Source organism: Diabrotica undecimpunctata, chromosome 11, assembly GCF_040954645.1.
Source record: "Diabrotica undecimpunctata isolate CICGRU chromosome 11, icDiaUnde3, whole genome shotgun sequence".
NCBI classification, from domain to species: domain Eukaryota; kingdom Metazoa; phylum Arthropoda; class Insecta; order Coleoptera; family Chrysomelidae; genus Diabrotica; species Diabrotica undecimpunctata.
The window spans coordinates 22,888,519-22,909,303 of NC_092813.1; the positions used below are offsets into that span (position 1 = coordinate 22,888,519).

A 20,785-nucleotide genomic window follows, 5' to 3' on the forward strand; every position below is an offset into this window, starting at 1 on the left:
TTATAATAAATTTTATACGTTTAATAAATCGTAATATAGGGTCATAACTTTAAAATAGCTTTAATTCAACATCAGATAAATAGATTAATATATAATAATATTAGCTAATATTTTTTCCATTTAATTGAATTCGGAAACTTCAGTTGTTTAACACCGTCTACCAATTTTACAAAATCACTAGCTACAGATGACTAATAATGTAAATGCTAATCAGACTTTTCATGGATTTTGTCGAAGTGCCACTTTCCATTTGTCTTTGACACTGGTTAGTGACCACTAGGAAGAATTTTGCTTCTTCTTCGGTTCTCGGCGTCTATCGGCTGGTTCGTTGTTCATGAGGAGCTTGAGGTCCTTGTAGTCCAGCTACAAGTACCATCGAATAACTGTCAATCGGCCCAAATGCGTCGAGAGGCCGGAGCCCAGTAATTTAATGTAGGTCTGAAGGTGTCATTTTTAAATTTAGATCGATAATAAAATGTGTATTTTAGATTAAAAAGAGTTTAAGCTTTTAAACTACGTGAATAAATTATGTTTACATACCAAATCAATAGCAATAAATTCCAAATATACAATGAATCTAAATGCATGTTGCAAGTAAAAGATAAGCATAAAGTACATACAAAAAAAAGGAAAAAAGTCGGAAATATTCCCAATATCATTTGTGAAGAAATTCTTCGCATAGGTCGGATTTTACTTTTAATTTGAATTTTTCTTATGATACAAGACATATACGGCATCGATCACCTTTAAATACTGACGTCAAAAATACCTTTTTATAAATGGAATGTTCCGTATATTTTTATATTTATAACAAGAGAACTTGTATTTAAATAAACTGATATCAGTTTCAATAAGTTTTTATAAAGTAGTAAAGTAAATGTTTGCAAAAAGTACTTTCGCTAGTCACAGTCCGGCTGGATAACAGTGTCCAGATGCAGCACTACTTTGAGGTGAAAATTTAAAGAGTTTTATGAACTTTTGCTATGAGACAGAATTTATAAGCAACAACGAGAAATAATAATAATAGCTCGTGAACTGAAAAAAATTAATATCGATATTGCTGCGCTGAGTGAAACCATAAAAGTAGAAGAAGGTCACCTTAAAGAACATGGCGGTGACTATGCTTTCTTTTGGAAGGAAAAAGCAAAAAATAAAACCCAAATACACGGCTTAAGCTTTGTTATAAAAAACGACCTCATCGACTATCTTTAAATTCCTTCTGGAATAAATTAAAGGCTTATGACACTCCGCCTTAAGCTGGTAAATAAACAATGAGCAACCGTAGTTAGTACATACGCATGCACTTTATATTTAGACGTACGATGAGAAGAAAGAGTGCCTTTAATCTCAACTGGACAGACTTCTTCCCAAGCAGACAAACTCATTATATTGGGAGATTTCAATGCTCATGTCTACTAACAAGTGCTTTAACCAGTACGGATCAGTGTTGGACTGACTACCGACTAGTGCGGTATATCATGGCTCTTCACATCTTCATGATAAGACGTAATCGTCTTTTTAATTGGTAAGAAAATAAGTAAGAAATAAACTAACACTGCTGGACTTACGCACAACGAAAAGTTGACAAAATTGAAGGAAATACTGACTGCCAAGCTCATTGATATATATTTTGACGACATTGAGGAGCATTGGTCAAAGTTTAAGTCAGCAATACTCTCATCTGCTAAAGAAACTGTTGGATATATTAAAAGAAAACAGGAATAATTAAATGAAAATGATAACAGAATATGTTCAGAATGTTCAGAAACATAGATAACAAACGTAATTTGTACATCGCTTGGCAAAACGACGCCAATTCAGTTGCATAATATCAATACTACATAAGAGCTAAAGCGGATGTACAGAAGCAAACAGCAAAGTAAACACGAATGCAGTAATGCGAAATCAAATTCAGGAGGGAATACCGGATCTGGGTGAAAGTAACCACACCAGGATATCTAAGACTCCATCTTGGAGTAAGTAACTCTATATTTTAGGCAGAGATTGATTTAATCTTGCAGTGTACAACAGAAATCGATAAGAGCACAAATAGTTAAGCAGCCCTCAGGGCTGCTAAGGTCTAAGATAGTCTTTAGGCTAGTGTGGAAAGTCCGAGAACAGTGTCACACTAATATGGGTACTAAGACATCGAGGAATATATGGCAATACAAGAGCTAATGAACGTGCTAAAACAGGATTAGATAAAATATTTCGGTCCATGGCCGACCTTAGGAGAACCAAAAGCACTATCCGCAATCAGATATATTGGATCCGAACATAACATAACTCCCAGTTGATAAGTATACCTGGTCAAGTATATAGCAAAATATATATTGGCTATACACATGCATATTAGGGGTGAATTTCTGAAGAAAATAAGCAAGGACCAACTCAGGAGCATACCAGGCTTTCTTACTGGAAATGTGCCAGTCAAGGGACCTTGATGCCAAAACTAAATTTAATGATAAAACAATGAGAACTTTATTTCTTTCTCATGTGATGTACTTTTACTATGTTTTTACACTTTATAGCCTTTAACTGAATAAGTTGAGGAGAGGAGTGTTTGTCCCAAGTTGGTCATTCAGAAGTATATCTATATTTTTTAGTTTATTAATTTCCATAAATTTTAATAAAGGTAGCTAAAGGCCTTTATTTTGAATGTTGAGAATTTGAAATTGGTCGTTAAAAGAATGATTCAAAAGAATGGAAAGACTAAAGACCATTAAATAAAAAGCCCAGTACCTTTTCTTTGATTACATATATAGGCAAGATATCAACAAAAATAGCCAAACACATAAAAAAACAATAATACCAGCTTTCAAAACAAAATTATTAAGAACAACAAGAGCCAAAAGAAATTGCACTTAAACAGTGAGGTATACAAATTTACACGTGGTGACCGCCCAAAAACTTACATCGGTCAAACTGATAGAACCTTTAACAAACGTATAACACAACACAAAAGGGCTTTTAATAATCGAAAAACAGAAAAACAGATTCTACGTACGCACTTCACATTATAGATAATAATCATTCTTTTAACGACCAATTTTAATTTCTCCCCATTTAAAATAAAGGCTTTAGGCTATCTTTATTATATTCTGTAGAAATAAATAAATTAAAAAATATAAATATATAAATCTGAACGATCAACTTAAAATAAACAACTCTCCCCTGTTCAAATTATTTAATTATCAACTATAAAGTAAAAATACATCCCTTGAGTAAGGCACTCTGCCGAAACAGCTGTAGTAAAAATCAGTTGTAACAAATTTTGTGAAAGTGTAGAAAAAAATGTTTTACAATTAACTTCCGTCAAGCAACGATTGAATCCATCACTTATCTAAAACTAAAAATCATACTAACATAAGCACTAGATAGCAGATGACAAATACATGTTGAAGATTCCCTAGTGACTCCAAAAATTTATGGTACCGATCCAGTGAATCTCTACTATCTGGTCCAGAATTCTGCAATAGGTATCATAAATAGATATCATGAACAGGAAGTCAAAGGCGGCAATACATCATTGGTGAATGATCGCAGAAAGCGCAACATCATGGTGTATAAGAAAAAGCTTCCGAAATAAATAACACATATTTTGAATTGAGAAGATTATATATGGAAAGTAGACTAATTTATGAAGTTCTTAAAAAAAGAGTCCAAAAATAAAGGTCAATGCATTGTATTTTTTGATGCAACTTTTTGAATTTATTTTAAACTTATCATTTATTTTCTAGTTACTTTTCACTCATCGATTGTGGTTTACATCCTCAAAGTATTTGTGATATTCTTATATACTGCTATCGACGGACAATGTTTCAAGTTAAAAGATAACTAAATGGAATTGAATGATGAAGTAAAAACCAGGAAAATATTTTTTGATTAGTGTATTAAAATATTTTATAAAATAATAATAAACAATATTTCTTGCAACAAACATTTACAAAATATTAAGTATGTTTTGGTGCTTATGATCATTTAGAAGTAACCATTACCGAATATATAAACCTTTTAAACCATTTTAATAAAAAATTAACAACTTAAAATAAATTTATTTAACAAAATTTTTAAATGTTACAGTAATGAATGTATATTTTATTGGTCATTGAACTTTTGGAAGCAGGCCGTAGAGTAATATCCCATACTTTTCATAATACAGGACAGCATAGTCCGTCATTCCGCTCATCGATTTATTTTTATGATCGTGTTAAGTGAATGAACCGAAAACTAGGCCCAGGCTCTCGTTTGGTATGCATTAACGTTTCATGCTGAAATTTTTACGAGATAGTTATTAGGACTTGTCTTGGCAGGACTATTTCTATCAGCCTTGAATTTAGGCCATTCTGACAGCAGAGTTAGTTTCAAGCTAGTTCTGGAATGCAAAGGGACCCTAGCTATAACTATGTACAAACAAGTTCAACAATTTGGTATGGGTACCGGAATACTTAGGTGTAGACGGTAATGAACAGCTGGGGTCTTTGAAACTCGGGTCTCGTCGTCACTGCCTCCACTGGAAGAGTGCCAGACTGGAACCTATGATTGGAGTAATATTTAGTATTGACCGGGATAGTATTAAGAAGCTTCTCACCCAAAAGTTTTAGAGCTACTAAAGAACTTGTGAAAGTGTGAGATAGACTAGATTTTATGTAGCAGAGTCATTTAAAAGTCTCACAACTTTATTCCTCTTATTTAATCCTTAATCGTAGAATTCTCTTTGGCGGTCACCATATTTACTGTTCACGACGAAAGAATCTACTTCGATTAATAGATAACTTAAAGTGCCATCTATGTGAGAAGGAGGAGAAAATATCCTCTGATGTCCTTTGAAGGTAGCCAGCACAGGTTTACCGAAGGTGACAAAACCTTGCTTGGCATTCATTCAGCCGAGATAAGTGAAAGAGATATTCTTGTGACATTTTATTGGGCCATGAGTATATTAAGGAACTAGATAGCTTGGACAGCAGGTATACATTCAGACATTAGGCTTTTGCTGATCGTAGTGGATAACAAACGGCTAGGAATAACGTTGCTCTCGAACTTGCCGACGACCAGGTCATTGCAGGCTCAGTCCGGGGATATGGCACTACCTTCTTTAAGAAATAAGAATTTGTGAAACAAGAAAGTACTTTATTGTAGCCGTATGATTTCAGATAAATGAACTAAGAACTTGAGAAGACAATAATAGGTACAACAGGTTAATGACAATAACAAGGTAAATAAATAAACTTGTTACAGAATAATACAAATAGGGATATGAACTTGAGAAGACAATAATAGGTACAACAGGTTAATGACAATAACAAGGTAAATAAATAAACTTGTTACAGAATAATACAAATAGGGATATGAATAATAGTCTTATGTCAAAAATGGATATCATGAGCATTAAGGTAATTACATAGATCATCATGTTTGACGAGTAGATTATCTAAAATATACAAGCAGTTCTGCTATCAGCAATATACGCAACTTGATAAAAGCCTTTATTAATTTAAACAGTTAATTTTTGTAAAACGCATTTCTTCACTCTATACAGTCGACTCTCGTTAATACGAAACTCGAGAGACTCTTAAAATATTACGAATTATTGAGTGTTTGAAATATCAAATGATTCGAAATTTGTAAAAAAAAAATAAACTTCGAATTATTAAGTGTTGATCAATGATTATTTATTAACTGCTATTCTATAACAATGACAAAAGTTTAGAAGTACATTCGTGTACATACATGTATGTATTCTTATTGTGCATTAATCAATATTTTTTTAAGAAAAAAAGTGCCTGACATGCTTTTTCATCTCTTTCATTTTGTATACACAAGGTTTGTAAGGTATCTAATGAGACAATCTGACAACAAAGTCAGAAACACTCACACCGCTAATGTCAACTAATGGTTCTATTGCTGGTTGCATAAGTATTGGAAGATTTTCCTGATCTTCTTGTAAGAAACCGGATTTTTTGAAGCAGTTGAGAATTGTTAGAGGTGTTATACCTCTCCATGTCTTGTCAATCAGTAAAATAGCTGTCAAAACCGTGATATTTTCAGTTAGCTTTGTCAAGAGATTCTAAAACGAGCTTAGCAATTTCTTTGCGATAGAATGTCTTAAAATTATGGATGATCCCTTAGTCCAATGGTTGCAATTTTGAAGTTGTATTTGACGGAAAGAAGTAGAGTTCCACGTTTTAAAATGTAGGAGGACTGTTGTGGACAGTGCAATGCTTAAAATAGTAAAATTTTTTGCTTTTTAATGTCCTCATTAACTGTTAAAAGCCAATTGTTAAAAAGCTCTGTCGTCATCCAAGCTTTTTTGTTAGCACGATAATCCATAAGAAACGATTTCACACCTTTGAAACATCGCAATTTCACTAAAAGTGTAAGTTTTTCTGATCCGTCCATATTTACTGCAAGTAAAACTGTTAACCTCTCTTTACAATGTTTTCCCCCATGACATTTTTCATCTTTAAAAGTAAGCGTCTTACTTTTAAAGTTACGTCCGGTAAACTTACGTCCGGTAAACATTTGATATATAGGCCAGTTTCATCAGTATTAAAAATATCGCGGACATCATAGTTTTCAATCAAGGTCTTCAATTTATCGTGCCAATCTAAGCAAACTGCAGCATCAACACTTCCACTTTCCCCACAAACTTTTTTAAACACAACTAGATTTCTCTTTTTGAAATTTGTAAGCCACTCTTCACTTGATGCTTAGAGTAGACGCGAAGTCTTTTGCTTTTTGCTTCAACAAGTTTCCGCTAATAGACACTTTTTGTCCTCTACACTGTCTTAGCCAAATAACCAGACTTTCTTCCAGACGAGGAAATTCACGTTTAGTAGTTCTTTCCGTACTCAAGCAAATTGAGCAGCATTAATTTTCTCCTTGTGCTTTATTACAGTTGAGAGAGTACTCAGAGAAATCTTAAATTCTTTTGCAACATCACTTTTCTTCTCACCTTCCTCTACTTTTTGGATTAACTTCTTCTTTTCAGCAATCGTCAAACATTTATACTTTCTAGGGCTCATGACTAACAAGATTTTAATCTGTATACCAAAGAGTAACAGTAACTAATAACTAAACAAACCAATTCGTGAGAAGTGTGTAGTCAAATTAATCATAACAACAACAAAAGTGCGTTGATACAAGTTTGAACTGTACTTTCCCTCTCTTTCTCTCTGCAACTTTAAAATGCCGATGAGTTAGAAGTAACGCGTCGTTTTGTTATATAGCAATGATTTTTTCGTTCGAATTACCAAGTTCACAAAAATGTGTTAATTTAGTTCGAAATATAACGAGATTTTGTAGGGAACTCGTAATAACTTTGAATTATAGAGAGATTCGAATTATCGCAGGTTTGAATTAACGCGAGTCGGCTGTATTTAAAAAACTTTATTTGACATTTTTCACTTTACTAGTAAAAGATTTTATTTTGAAGTAAAACACTACATGTAAAAACCGTAACGTTTAAAAATAAAAAAGTATTTGTTTTGAAAGCAAATCTAACTGTAAATTAATAAAAGAATTGCATAAATTACTACAACAATACCTAATTTACCATTCAGTTTTATCATACCTTGTGCTAAAATGAAGTTTAACCATATCCCAATACAGTTAATATTGTTAGACCGTCTTCCATATGACACCAGCAGACCTAAATTAATTGCAACCGAAAAAACACCACAAATATATTAAGAAACTATTTATTTTAATATTATTTGCACAAAAATTGAGAAATAACATGAATATCCATATTTTACCTATATTTTAGAAAATTAAACATTTATAAGTACGTTTGCCATAAATAAATAGCAAACATTTTTCTGTTATTTAACTTTAACAATAATATCAAACTCTAAATTTAATTAAAATATGCGTAAAATAAAATATCAATTTTGTAACGTTATGTATCAAACCTTTGTCTCATATTTATTACGTTATTTTTCTTTTAATAATTATTTTATTTTAATTTTAATTTTATTTTATTTTGATTGTATTCATTTATTGACATTGTCTTTCATTTTACTATTTTTATTTTAAAAATAGTTGGCGTCAATTCTTCAATCAACTAAATATTCTATTTAATCCTTATTTTTTCTAAGGTTCTTGAACTCCCAAGTGGAGCATAGAGCTTTAGTGAAAACGCGCCACCGGGTTCTATTTTGCGCTAAGGCCTTCACCTCATTCCAAGACTTTCCTTGACCTCTTATCTTGTCCATGATGAATCTTCTCCAAGTTTGTACTGGGTGATCTCTTTTTCTTCTTCCTTGGGGATTCCACCCTAGGGCAATCTTTGCAATACTTTAATTATTTTTGAGTGTGTGACCAATCCAACTCCACTTTCTGGACTTTATTTGATGTTCTACCCTTTTTTGTTCGGTCAGGTGTAGTAGATCTTCGTTTCTGATGATGTTAGGCCAGAAAATACGAACAAGTTGTCGTAGACATTTATTAATAAAGACCTGCAGTTTATCTGTAAGGGTTTTTGTCACTTTTCAGATTTCACATGCGTAGAGTAGAACAGACATGACATTCGTCTGGAATATGCGGAACTTTGTCCTTGTAGTATACTCGTCAGATCTCCAAACAGGGTTAAGCATGCTGAATGCTTGTTGAGCTTTTCGTATCCTCATACGAATATCGTCCTCTGTACCTCCACTTTCTGTTATGACACTTCCAAGATACGTAAAGTTTTTCACATTTTCAATCTGCTTGTTGTTGATAGTAAATAGCGTGTTGTTCCTTGCATTTACTCTCAAGGATTTGGTTTTACTAATATTTATTTTCAAACCTACTTTTTTGGCTTCACTTAGGCAAAGTTTCAAACCTTTGTCTAACAGGCAGATATCGTTGGCGTATTTCAAATCGCTTAGGCGTGTGATTAACGTCCTCTGTATCCCTCTTGTGTCGGAGTCTAGTTTGGAGAGAACATAGTCTACTGCTATGTTAAAAAGAATGGAGAAAACACGCATCCCTGTCTGACTTCAGTAAGTATGTCAAATTCGTCGCTGTTGACTCCATTGTGTGTCACGCTGCATTTGACCTCAGTGTTCAGTGACTTTATATAATGGAAATGGAAATTATTTTATGCGAGATCTTTTGTAGCTCTAAAATTTTCCATAAAGCAGCACGAGATAAGCTGTCAAAGGCACGCTCGAAGTCAACAAAAACCATGTATAGGGGTGTGTTCTATTTAACCAATTGTTGCATTATTACCCTTACAGTATTAATGTGCTCTATGCAGGAGGATTCTGGTCTAAAGCCTACTTGACCAGGTCGAAATGCAATCTTGTTTGTTAATCTTTTAAGTGTGATGGTCGTAAAGATTTTATTTGTATGTATTTTTTTTATATGGCTTCGGCAGTTTGCCATACAGGCAGTTATTTGTATGTCACATACATGAAACATATAATTTTTTATGCCTTTATTTAATAGTCAGTAAATCTATCAGTTGGTAACTCTGCTCCGTCATGTCACACTTTTCTGGCATTGCCACAATTCTGTGGTGGCATATTTTTTTAAATATCGTTTATCTATAAAAAGGTATGCTTGGATTGAAAATTTATTTATTATATTAAATCTTCTCTGTGGTAAGTTATATTCAATATTTAACCAATACCCAATGTCTTTTTATGATTTCAAATTTTATTTCATTTTTTATACATTCATAACATGTTTGTTTTAAACTTATAATCCGTCTAAATATAATTGTAATAAATAAACTAATTAATTTATTTAATAATAATTATATCCATTTAATACTTACCAATTTGCTATTTTCTATTTAATATTTTTTATATTAACTTAATAGTTTTAATTTTTTTTAGTTTAATACATTGTATCAATATTTATGACAAGACTAGATCATTTATCGATTGTTCAATCAACTTTCGAATTTTCGAATTCTCCCTATGTAACTAGTTCATTGTCTACAAATCTCAGCGTATATATAGTATTTTTGTTGAGCGGCAATCACATTATCGTACTACCAGTTAGTCCATTAGTAGGCGTAAAGCTGTTCCAAATAAAATTTTATTACCTTATCTTGGTATTTGAGTCAATATTTAATGTTCTAATTCTATCTATGGTGATCTATCTCTGAGATATATTCCTAGGAAGTGAAAGAGGAATGTGTGGTCTTTATACCAAAACCAGGTAGGATGGACTACACTTTACCAAAGGCTTTCCGACCAATTAGTCTAACATCCTTTGTGTTGAAAACGATGGAAAGGCTATGCAAGAGGTACATAAGGGATGAAGTTCTGGTCCATTATCTACTTCACCCAAATTAGCATGCATATACTTCGGGAAGATCTACTGATTTTGCACTGCATCAAGTAGTGGAAGAAGATAGTGCATAAAGAATTCACCTAGGTATATTCATAGACACTGAGGGAGCGTTTGATAAAACCACATTCCCAACCATCACCCAACAGCTCAGTGTCAGGAATGTTCCCCTCACCGTAAGTGAATGGATATTTAGTACGCTTTCTAATCGAGCAATAAGCATAAATGTAGAAGACGCATTAGGCTAATGCTAACTTACGGAGTTATTGCTTGGGTAACAAAAGTGCTACAGGCAACAGCAATTAACAAACTAAACCATATTCAAAGCACGTGGTGTTCGTGTGTATTAAGGTATAAAAAATGCTTATTAAAAGCTTAAAATTTTTATTTTAAAGAAGATCTTTTCGGAATTGAATCATTCCATCATCAGTTTACTAAAAGAGAGAGTAAAAATACCAATATTAAAAAACAAGTAAGTTAAAATTTAAATATATACAAAGAACACGTTGGTTTTTTACTACTTACATAAAAAGTTGTTAAAAACATTGTATGGCCACATAAAAACATTGGAAGGACATCCGTATTAAAAAACAATCCTCATGGTATTTATAAAGGTAAATGCAATAGACTGTTAACTTGTTGATTAATAAAAACTGAAAATGGGGGCATCTTACAAGACCCCCTGTAGCTGGTGAGGTTTTATCGACTTACATTACCTCTGATCTGTGCTGGAGTCTTGGGCTAACTGATAGAAAGATGGTATGAAAAATCAGTTAGTACCCGTCAATGTCAAGTGGAATGATGTAGTAGGAAAGTCATTGTGCTTAAGTTTGTGAATAGGCCGTTTTTAGTGAAGAATTGTGTTTTGTGTGTAGTAGGATCAATAGCAATTTTTGGTATTTTAAAAAGGTGGGAGAATGTAAAACAATGAGTGACTGTGATGTAAAATAAATTTGGTATACCAGGGTAAGGCAAAATTTAAGTTATGTAGTTGAAATTAATAAATCAGTTTAAAGGCGATAAAAAGAATGTTATTACCTAATTGTTTCCTTGTATGAAGTAAGTATAGATAAAAGTTGGTTTGAAATTTATGGAAGATGAATCGAAGAAAAAGAAATAAAATAAAAAGAAAGAAAAGGAAATAGGAGATGAATGTAAAGATGTAAGCTGGCTATACTGAAACTGATTGTGATAAGAGATTGATGGATGTAAAATGAGTATTTAAAAGAAAACCTGTGTGATTAGTTAGATGGTAGTTATTGGAGAGGATGGGAAATTGGATATTGGAAAAGGGGGGATGTTAGTGTATTAATGGTGACAAGAATAAAGTTAAGTATGGCGGATTATATAGGGTGATATTAAGCTATGGAAAAATAGAAAGAAATGTAGAAGTAAGTAAAACTGGATGTGTAGTTAAAAGAAAGAAAGTTAGATCAGGAGAATAATTGTCGATGAAGTGGGACGAAGTCTCTGTTGATGATGGTGTGACGATTAACACAATTGGGACTATTTTTCTTTTCCTTGACTATTTCCAAATCCTCAAAAAGGTCAAGTTTGAGATAATCTCTACCTGGGATGTTATGAAGAAGAGAAATATCATCTGGTACCTTGATTGTGTGATTGTGATATTTAAGATGATGGGAAAAAGAAGAAGTGTTCTCTAACTTAGAATGTTTAATGGCCCTGGTTACTAGAGATCTTCAAGTTCTACCAATATAAGTGGCATCACAGTCAGAACATTGAAGTTTATAAACTCCACTGCGTTTGCTGAAGTCAATAGAGTCCTTACTATTGCATAATGATCTACTCAATTTATTGTTAACTTTAAAGGAAATCTTAATATTTTCAACAGAATTCAGGATAGTGTTTTTGATTGATTCGGAGAGTGTTGGGCAGTGAAATGGTAATGAGAAGTAAGATGGGGAATCTAAAGTAATGTTAGGGTAAGCTGATTTTTGAAGCAATTTACGTTTCTTTTTGTAAATGAGTTTATGGATGATATCAGGGTTATAGCCATTATTGAAAGCAATCTGTTTGATTATGTTTAGTTCTTGGTTGTAGTTAATGTTGGATAATGGGATAGTTTCTAAACGATGAATGAAACTGTTGAATGCAGATAATTTGTGTGAAATGGGATGGGGGTACATTTCAATTCTAACCATAGAAAGCCACTGGTTTATAATATCTCTTTAATTTAACATACAACACAATAATAATTATGACTGTATTTAATTAACAAATAAAACTACGTCGATATTGTCTTTCATATTAAATGGAGGGTATTGCATTAATAATTGTTACATAGTAATTATTTAATTTTGATATTTTGGTTTGAGTATAACACTATAAGGAGTATCAAGTGTAAAAAATAGTAACTGAAAATAATTTTCTAATGGTTAATTTTCTTCATATTTATCATCAAAAGAAAACTCTGTACTGGAAGATTCGCTGTTAATATTTATAATATTAGGAACTATTTCCATGGCCTTATCAACCACTATTTTGCTATCCATGTATTCATCTTCCTTCTTAATGACATGGTCACATCATTTTCTCCACTCATTTGCATCAATTTTATTGAACTCTTCCTCAGCCAGTTCTTGTACGTCAGCTAATTTAAATGTAACGTTTTTCTGGCTTACATTATTTTTGACTGTAGCCCATATAAGTTCAATCGGGTTTAGGTCAGGATGGTACGGAGGTAAACGCAAAGGAATATGGCCATGCTCGCGTAAAATTTCGTCGAACTTGTATTTTACATGACAAGGTTTATGATATTTAATGGTTTCATATAATTCCGGTTTTAAAGCGGTGGGTATAAATGAAATATTTTTCTGTATTAACCATTCTATCATTTAATTTTTTTTGAGTTTGATGTAGGCGCCCGCTCTAACTGAATACTATGATAAGATGCGTTATCAAAAACTAGTACCGAGTTAGGTCAATTAGGTATTAAACGTTTTTGTACCACTTTCCATAATTATGTGCATTCACTATTATTAGTCGTTGACCTTTAGAAATTATAGAAAATAATCCCTTTGTTGATTCGTCAGTCCAGTTCTTCGAAAAAGTATGACCGCTGTGTAGGTAAGTCTCGTCAACATGCACAATTGGCCTATTTTGAGTATGAAAATGTTTGATTTGCCTGAGATATTTTATACTCAAAGCTCGTATTTAACTTTTTTCTATAAGTAATTTTCAGTTGTCTTCGGTTCTCATCCAACGAAATTACATTTTGCGTAGAAGTCGCCTTAGAGATGTCTGTGAAATTGTGATATCCAAATCGTTATGAATTTTTTGTTTTAATTTTTTTACCGTAACCCGACATTTGTCTGTTTTATAAAATTCGTAGATTATTCTGCGAATGTCTCTTGTTTGGTATTCCGTCAAATCTATGATTGATCTCCTTACTCGTTTTTTGCCTGGACTGGCAAATTGGACTCTGTCGGTATTTTTCAAAGAACATTTTGCGTCTCTTGTTATCCTTTCGATTTTTCTGATGGAAATTCCTGTAAAAATAACTACAATGATTCATTTTATCAAGTATGTAAGTATAAAAAAGTCTATATTTACTGGCATACCATAAGACAGTACACAATATATTCATGTGCTAATAGGTGTAATAATTTAAGTATGTTAAAAAATGTCTTTCAATTATCGAGAGTAAGACCGATGTACATACAATAATTATAATTTCACAAAAATTTTAAAATATATTTATTTAAAAAGCTATGCCGTTGCAAACTTGAATATTTTGGTCATGTTATGCGATACCCAGAGAGATATAATATACTCCACTTAATAATACAAGGCAAGGTAGACGGAAGAAGAGTGGACAGGTCGAAGAAGAACGTCATGGCTTAGAAACCTGAGAGAATAGGTCCCTTAAGCTAGCGGGGATACATGAGCGGAATTTAATTTAACCTACGTAATATTTTTTCACCAATTTTTCACTAATTTATTACCACCCTAATAATTTTTCACCACCAAACGAACCTTAAGGGGAGCGATTCTGCTGGCTTAAGGTTCAAGCTAGCAGAATTCAAAAAAAAAACTTTTTGTTGATGGCATATTTTTTCACCAATTTTTCACTAATTTATTACCACCCTAATAATTTTTCACCACCAAACCACCCTTAATGGGAGCGATTCTGCTGACTTAAGGTTTAAGCTAGCAGAATTAAAAAAAAAAACTTTTTGTTAATGGCATATTTTTTCACCCATTTTTCACTAATTTATTACCACCCTAATATTTTTTCACCACCAAACCACCCTTAATGGGAACGATTCTGCTGGCTTAAGGTTCAAGCTAGCAGAATTCAGAAAAAAAACTTTTTGTTGATGGCATATTTTTTCACTAATTTTTCACTAATTTATTACCACCCTAATAATTTTTCACCACCAAACCACCCTTAATGGGAGCGATTCTGCTGGCTTAAGGTTTAAGCTAGCAGAATTCAAAAAAAAACTTTTTGTTGATGGCATATTTTTTCACGCATTTTTCACTAATTTATTACCACCCTAATATTTTTTTACCATCAAACCACCCTTAAGGGGAGCGATTCTGCTGGCTTACGGTTCAAGCTAGCAGAATTAAAAAAAAATTTATGATATACCACAGTGTTCTGCTAGGTTTTTACGAATTTATTACAACTTTAGTAATTTTTCACCCCTTATTACCCCTTTAACAAAAATTAAATAAATTTGTTTTTTCAAAAATACTTCAATACATTTACACGGTATGTGTGTGTGCGAGTGTGTGTGTGTGTGTGTGTGTGTGTGTGTGTGTGTGTGTGTGTGTGAAAAACACATTACTACTTACCTATTACTTATTAATTACTTACTAAAATACTACAAATTTCACTAAAGATGGACTGATAAGTCCGAAAACGTTTTGAACTTAATCCTTTAGGATTTTTAAAATTTAATTAAATATACCAATCACAACAGTGTTTTACTTCAATGTTCGAGTTTTTTAACTATATGATATACAGCCAACTCACGGGAATGATCCCTTTTTAAGTTGTAAAATTTTGTTAAAAAATAGGCAATGTACAAAACAACAATATTGCAATGTTTAGCATATAAAAAAGTTGGTGAAGTTGGTGTTTGTGTAAATTCTAGCATTTAAAGATGTAAACTACTTTCCTTATTTCAATTTCTAGTATTTATGGGAATTATCTTCCACACTGACACATACGGATTTCAAGATTGGAGGGTTATTGGAAAACAGATCCACTATTCAACTTAAAATCTTTTTTGCAGAACATCGAAAGAGATCTTTCTCTTATAATTTTAAGGTGCTTAATCTTCATCCATAATCCAATGGGGCCGAATGTTATTCCTGAAGATCGGTTTTATAGAATAAGAACAGTTATAGACTTTTTAACTGCTCTGCGTTATCCAGTAAAAGAATTATCGCTAGATGAATCGATGGTACCGTGGAAAGTTAGACTTAGTTTTAAACAATATACTAAACAAAAGACATAAAAGACGATATCAAGGTTAGAATTAATTCGTAAATTAATTTATAAAAAAGCAAAGAAAGACGGAATATCGCACGCGAATATTTACCTATAAATAATTGCTAATAAATCGGACAAACGCGAAACGAAAACGAAAAGATGCAGAGTATGTCCTATCCTGAAAATAAGAAAAAACCCAATTTATGAGTGTGTGGATTGTGCCGAGAAACCAGATCTCTCCGTGGGCGATTTTTTCAAACATTTCCATAAACAAAATAAATAAGTTAATATTTTTTTGTAATAACCTTTAATTTTTACCTATATTCAACTGACAATGAATGAAAAATCGACAAAGAATTAAAATATAAATATCTTTAAATTTTTAAAATGCTGCTAATATAAATTTATTTTACTACACAAATAATCTATATTAGCTGTTCTGACCAACCGGTAATTTCGGTCTCATTTGAATATACCTACTTAAAATATTTATATCCTAAAATGTTTTCCAATATAAATTCTTTATGTTATACACCTAATCTTAAAATTATGTTTTGACCCATCGTTAATACTCTTCTTATTTAAATAATATTAAAATATTAAATACCTAAATTATTTCAAATTTTCATCTACCTAATGAATACAAATCCTTTAACAATAGGTGCGCACGGTCCCGACGACCCTCCTTTACAATCAGATAAATAATGTAATACACGTAATAAAATTATTTCAATTTGAATATTTCTTACCTGGTAATTTATTCTGTGAAATATAAAAATTCCATTGTATTTACTAAAACTCAACTTGATTTCAGTTATTTTATATTCATAAAAGGGACTAACGATTCGATTTCGCTGAGCCATGTAATACGACTCGAATCAGAGTCAATTTTTTAAAACAGGTAAAATTTATAGTTTTTGGAATAAAGTGTTATCATATTTTTAATATTTAAACATTGAAAAAATAAATATTAGTTAGTATAGAATAACATTTGAAAATGTTTTTCAATTAGGGTAGTTGAGAAAAACATGACAGGCTGGTAAAAATATAGTAAAATTCTAGCAGAGCACTCTTGTATTTTCAAAAAGATTTTTTATTCACCTAGCGTCAATGTGTATCTTGTTGAATGTTTCCCATTAACTGAGGCTTAGGGGGTCAAAAATTATAAGGGTGAATCAAATTTAGTAAAAACCAGGCAAGCAATTTATAATTTCAATTACAAGTAGAATACAGTAAAATTATAAAAATATATTTTTTATCACCTTAAATTTTAACGTATTCTTCGTTCACAAATTGTTGAGAGCACGAAATATGCCTCAAACTCATAAAACGGTCGTAAATCATAGGCGTTCCTAAGGTGTTTATTCAATAAATAATAATATAATGTTTTAATACTGTTATATATAATATTGATAATATTTTAATACTAATATATTTAGCAAAAAAACAATTAAATCTTTCACGACTAATGTTGGTTATTATATTATATTAATAAATATAAGAATTTAACCATTAACAATTTTGTAAATGAGAATACCTTATCTCTTTGGATATTTCAATACTAATCTTCGCGTTTAATCACTTTACTAGAAAACCTGGAATTTATATCCGAAGGTACTATTCGTTGCAAGATAATTAAGATGGAATTCCCCAGATTTTTGATAATATAAATAATTATATTCGAAACTTAACTTGAAAGGGTGAAGTTATTACGAACGAAAACAATTTTTTTGTTTAGTACGTTTTTGATCGCATGTAATTTACGGCTCGTCGGTGTTTCCGCGTCTACGGCAGTAATTAGCGTCTCGAATATTTCTTTTGCGAATTATATGCAGTGCGTGAGTGATTTTTTATTCCATATACCTATACATGAACACATACCACCAAATTCAATTATAGTATTAGATAATGCACCTTATCATTCACGACTAGTAGAAAGACTTCTAACGAATGCGTGGAAGAAACAGGATATTCTTGACTGGCTGCGGAATAAGTATCTGCCTTACGAAGATGGAATGGTAAAAGCAGAACTTTTAAAAATTGCCCGGCAACACAAATCTAAGTTCAAGAAATACGTAGTTGACAAAATGGCGGAAAGGCGAAACATCACAGTCTTTAGACTTCCACCCTACCACTGCGAAATAAATCCAATTGAACTCATTTGGGCACAAATGAAAAGTTATGTGGCTAGAAAAAATACGTCATATAAAATACAAGCTGTACGTGAATTGTTATACGAGTCTTTATAACATATTACAAAACAAAACTGGAAAGATGCAGTAAGACATGTAATAGAAGAAGAACCAAAAATGTGGGATCTTGATAACATAATTGATGCGACCGTAGAGATTATTAACCTAATTATCAACCCTCAAGACGACTCGGATTCCGAAGTTGGTCCTATTTATTTTGAATTTGAATAGTTTTCTAAACGTAATTATATAAGGTAAGTAATAGTAGTTGTAATCGTAAGGTATTAAAGGGGAAAGGCGCAAAATGTCGCCTGTCAAAATGTTCAATGTGTTTTAAACGTATCCATTTTTTTTTAAATCCTGAGAAAACTAAAAAGCATTTTTGAAAAATTTAAAGGCAGAATGAAATATTTTTTAGAATAAATAAAAAGTTTCTTTTGCATGCAATATTTTCAATTAAAAATTATACTATATTTTCTCTTTTCTTTTCACCCCTGTTACATAACATATTAAAATAAGTATTGTAAAAGTTTTCAGGGACTTTCTGCCCTGAGTAATAATGTAATCTTTCATTCTGCGTTTAAATTTTTCAAAAATATTTATTAGGTTTCTCCGGATTCGAAAATAATGGATACATTTAAAACACATTGGAAATTCTGCCAGGCGACATTTGGCGCCTTTTTCCTTAATTAAATAAATGTATCTTTTACAAATGGCAAGAAACTTTTTATTTTTGAATAAAATAAATAAGTTTTATTAAAAAATACAATTTACATAAGTACAATTTAAAAAATATATTTATTTAGTTCCAATAAATGTTTCAATCATATACTCTACGACACTGGTCGTTTATCTCTAACCATTCAAAATACCCCCGTAATAGGATTATAAGGTATTGTATTCCTTCAGATATGAGGTGGGTTAGTCGAAAACGTCTTAAACCGTCAGTTTTAGGTTGGTTTTTACTATTATATCGTATTACCTATCCTCTCTGTATTTCAGTTTTCTAATTAGGGTTAAACTTGTAGTGAGCTATCAACAAATTGTGAACCGACGTAGTAGAATTATTGACTCCTCATAGACGGTAGTTGAAGGGTGAAAAATTACTAGGATGGTAATATATTAGTTCAAATCCAGCAAAATACTGTAGTATCTCATATTTCCGAAGAAAAGATTTGCTTTGCATTCAACCAGCGTAAATGTGTAGATGGTGGAATTGGTGAAGTTGGTTAACATTTAGTAAAAACTAACCAGAGAGTTTCTTATTTTATTTATAAATAGTATTTAGTAAAATTATAAAACAAAACTTTTTCACATTTAATTTAAACGTAGCAGAACTATTGACTTTCACTAAGGGTTAGTCGAGGGATAAAAAATGACTAAGTTGGTAATAAATTCGTAAAAACTTAGCAAAACACTGTGGTATATCATAAATAATTTTTTTAAATTACGCTGGCTCGAATAATAAGCTAGCAGGAACGTTTCCAAATAAGATTGGTTTAGAGATGGAAACTTATCAGGGTAAAAATACTTTTTTATGTCAGTTATAAGTAGAGGATAGTGAAATTGTAAAAAAAGATTATTTTCACGTTAAATTATAACCTAACAGAATTATTGACTTATCACAAGGGGTAGTTTAGGTGTGAAAAATTACTAGGGTGGTAATAAATTAGTAAAAACCTAGCAAAACACTGTGGTATATTATAAATATGTTTTTTTAATTCTGCTAGCTTGAACCGCAAGCCGGCAGAATGGCTCCCCTTAAGGGTGGTTTAATGGTGAAACAATATTAGGCTGGTAATAAATTAGTGAAAAATGGGTGAAAAAATATGTCATCAACAAAATGTTTTTTTTTTAATTCTGCTAGCTTGAACCTTAAGCCAGCAGAATCGCTCCCATTAAGGGGGGTTTGGTCGTGAAAAATTATTAGGGTGGTAATAAATTAGTGGAGAATTGGTGAAAAAATATGCCACCAACAAAAAGTTTTTTTTTGAATTCTGCTAGCTTGAACCTTAAGCCAGCAGAATCGCTCCCCTTAAGGTTGGTTTGGTGGTGAAAAATTATTAGGGTGGTAATAAATTAGTGAAAAATTGGTAAAAAAATATGCCATCAACAAAATGTTTTTTTTTGAATTCTGCTAGCTTGAACCTTAAGCCAGCAGAATAGCTCCCATTAAGGGGGGTTTGGTGGTGAAAAATTATTAGGGTGGTAATAAATTAGTGAAAAATGGGTGAAAAAATATGCCATCAACAAAAAGTTTCTTTTTTGAATTCTGCTAGCTTGAATCTTAAGCCAGCAGAATCGCTCCCCTTAAGGTTGGTTTGGTGGTGAAAAATTATTAGGGTGGTAATAAATTAGTGAAAAATGCGTGAAAAAATATTACGTAGGTTAAATTGGATTCCGCTCATGTGTCCCCGCTAGCTTAAGGGTCCTTAAGAGAAGGGTTTAACAAATCCTCTGCATCCCTTTTACGAGCTGCCGTCAACAAAATTACTATAGCCAATTTGATAGCCAACGCTCGATAATCGAGTACTGCACATGAAAAAGAAGAATGCCATATGATACAACCACAAAAGTACGTTATACAACTAAAAAAAATGAATTGGGCAGATATGACTAATAAAATATAAAGGCAAAGTTAAAAACTCTCGATTATTTTCAGTTCATTTGATAGCGAAATAAAATTAATTTATTGTACAAACTTACCTGTTGCTTTAGCTGTTGTTTCTTTCACAGTTTTAAAGGAATCTGCTTCAAGCTTAAAATTTTTGAAATAATTACACATTATATAATTATGATCTCACGAGATTATCCATTAATAACAGAATTAGTCTTTCTATTACTT

The 20,785-nt window shown here is 31.8% G+C and overlaps 1 protein-coding gene across 1 annotated transcript in view; it reads right to left on the reverse strand.

The window, feature by feature from the left end:
* Window positions 1-276: 276 nt before the first annotated feature.
* Window positions 277-20,785, reverse strand: part of LOC140452764 (multiple C2 and transmembrane domain-containing protein-like) — a 100,151-nt gene continuing 79,642 nt past the window's right edge. The window contains exon 5 of the mRNA XM_072547090.1: window positions 277-363. Coding sequence (XP_072403191.1) covers window positions 277-363 — 87 coding nt within the window. The remainder of the gene's footprint in view (window positions 364-20,785) is intronic.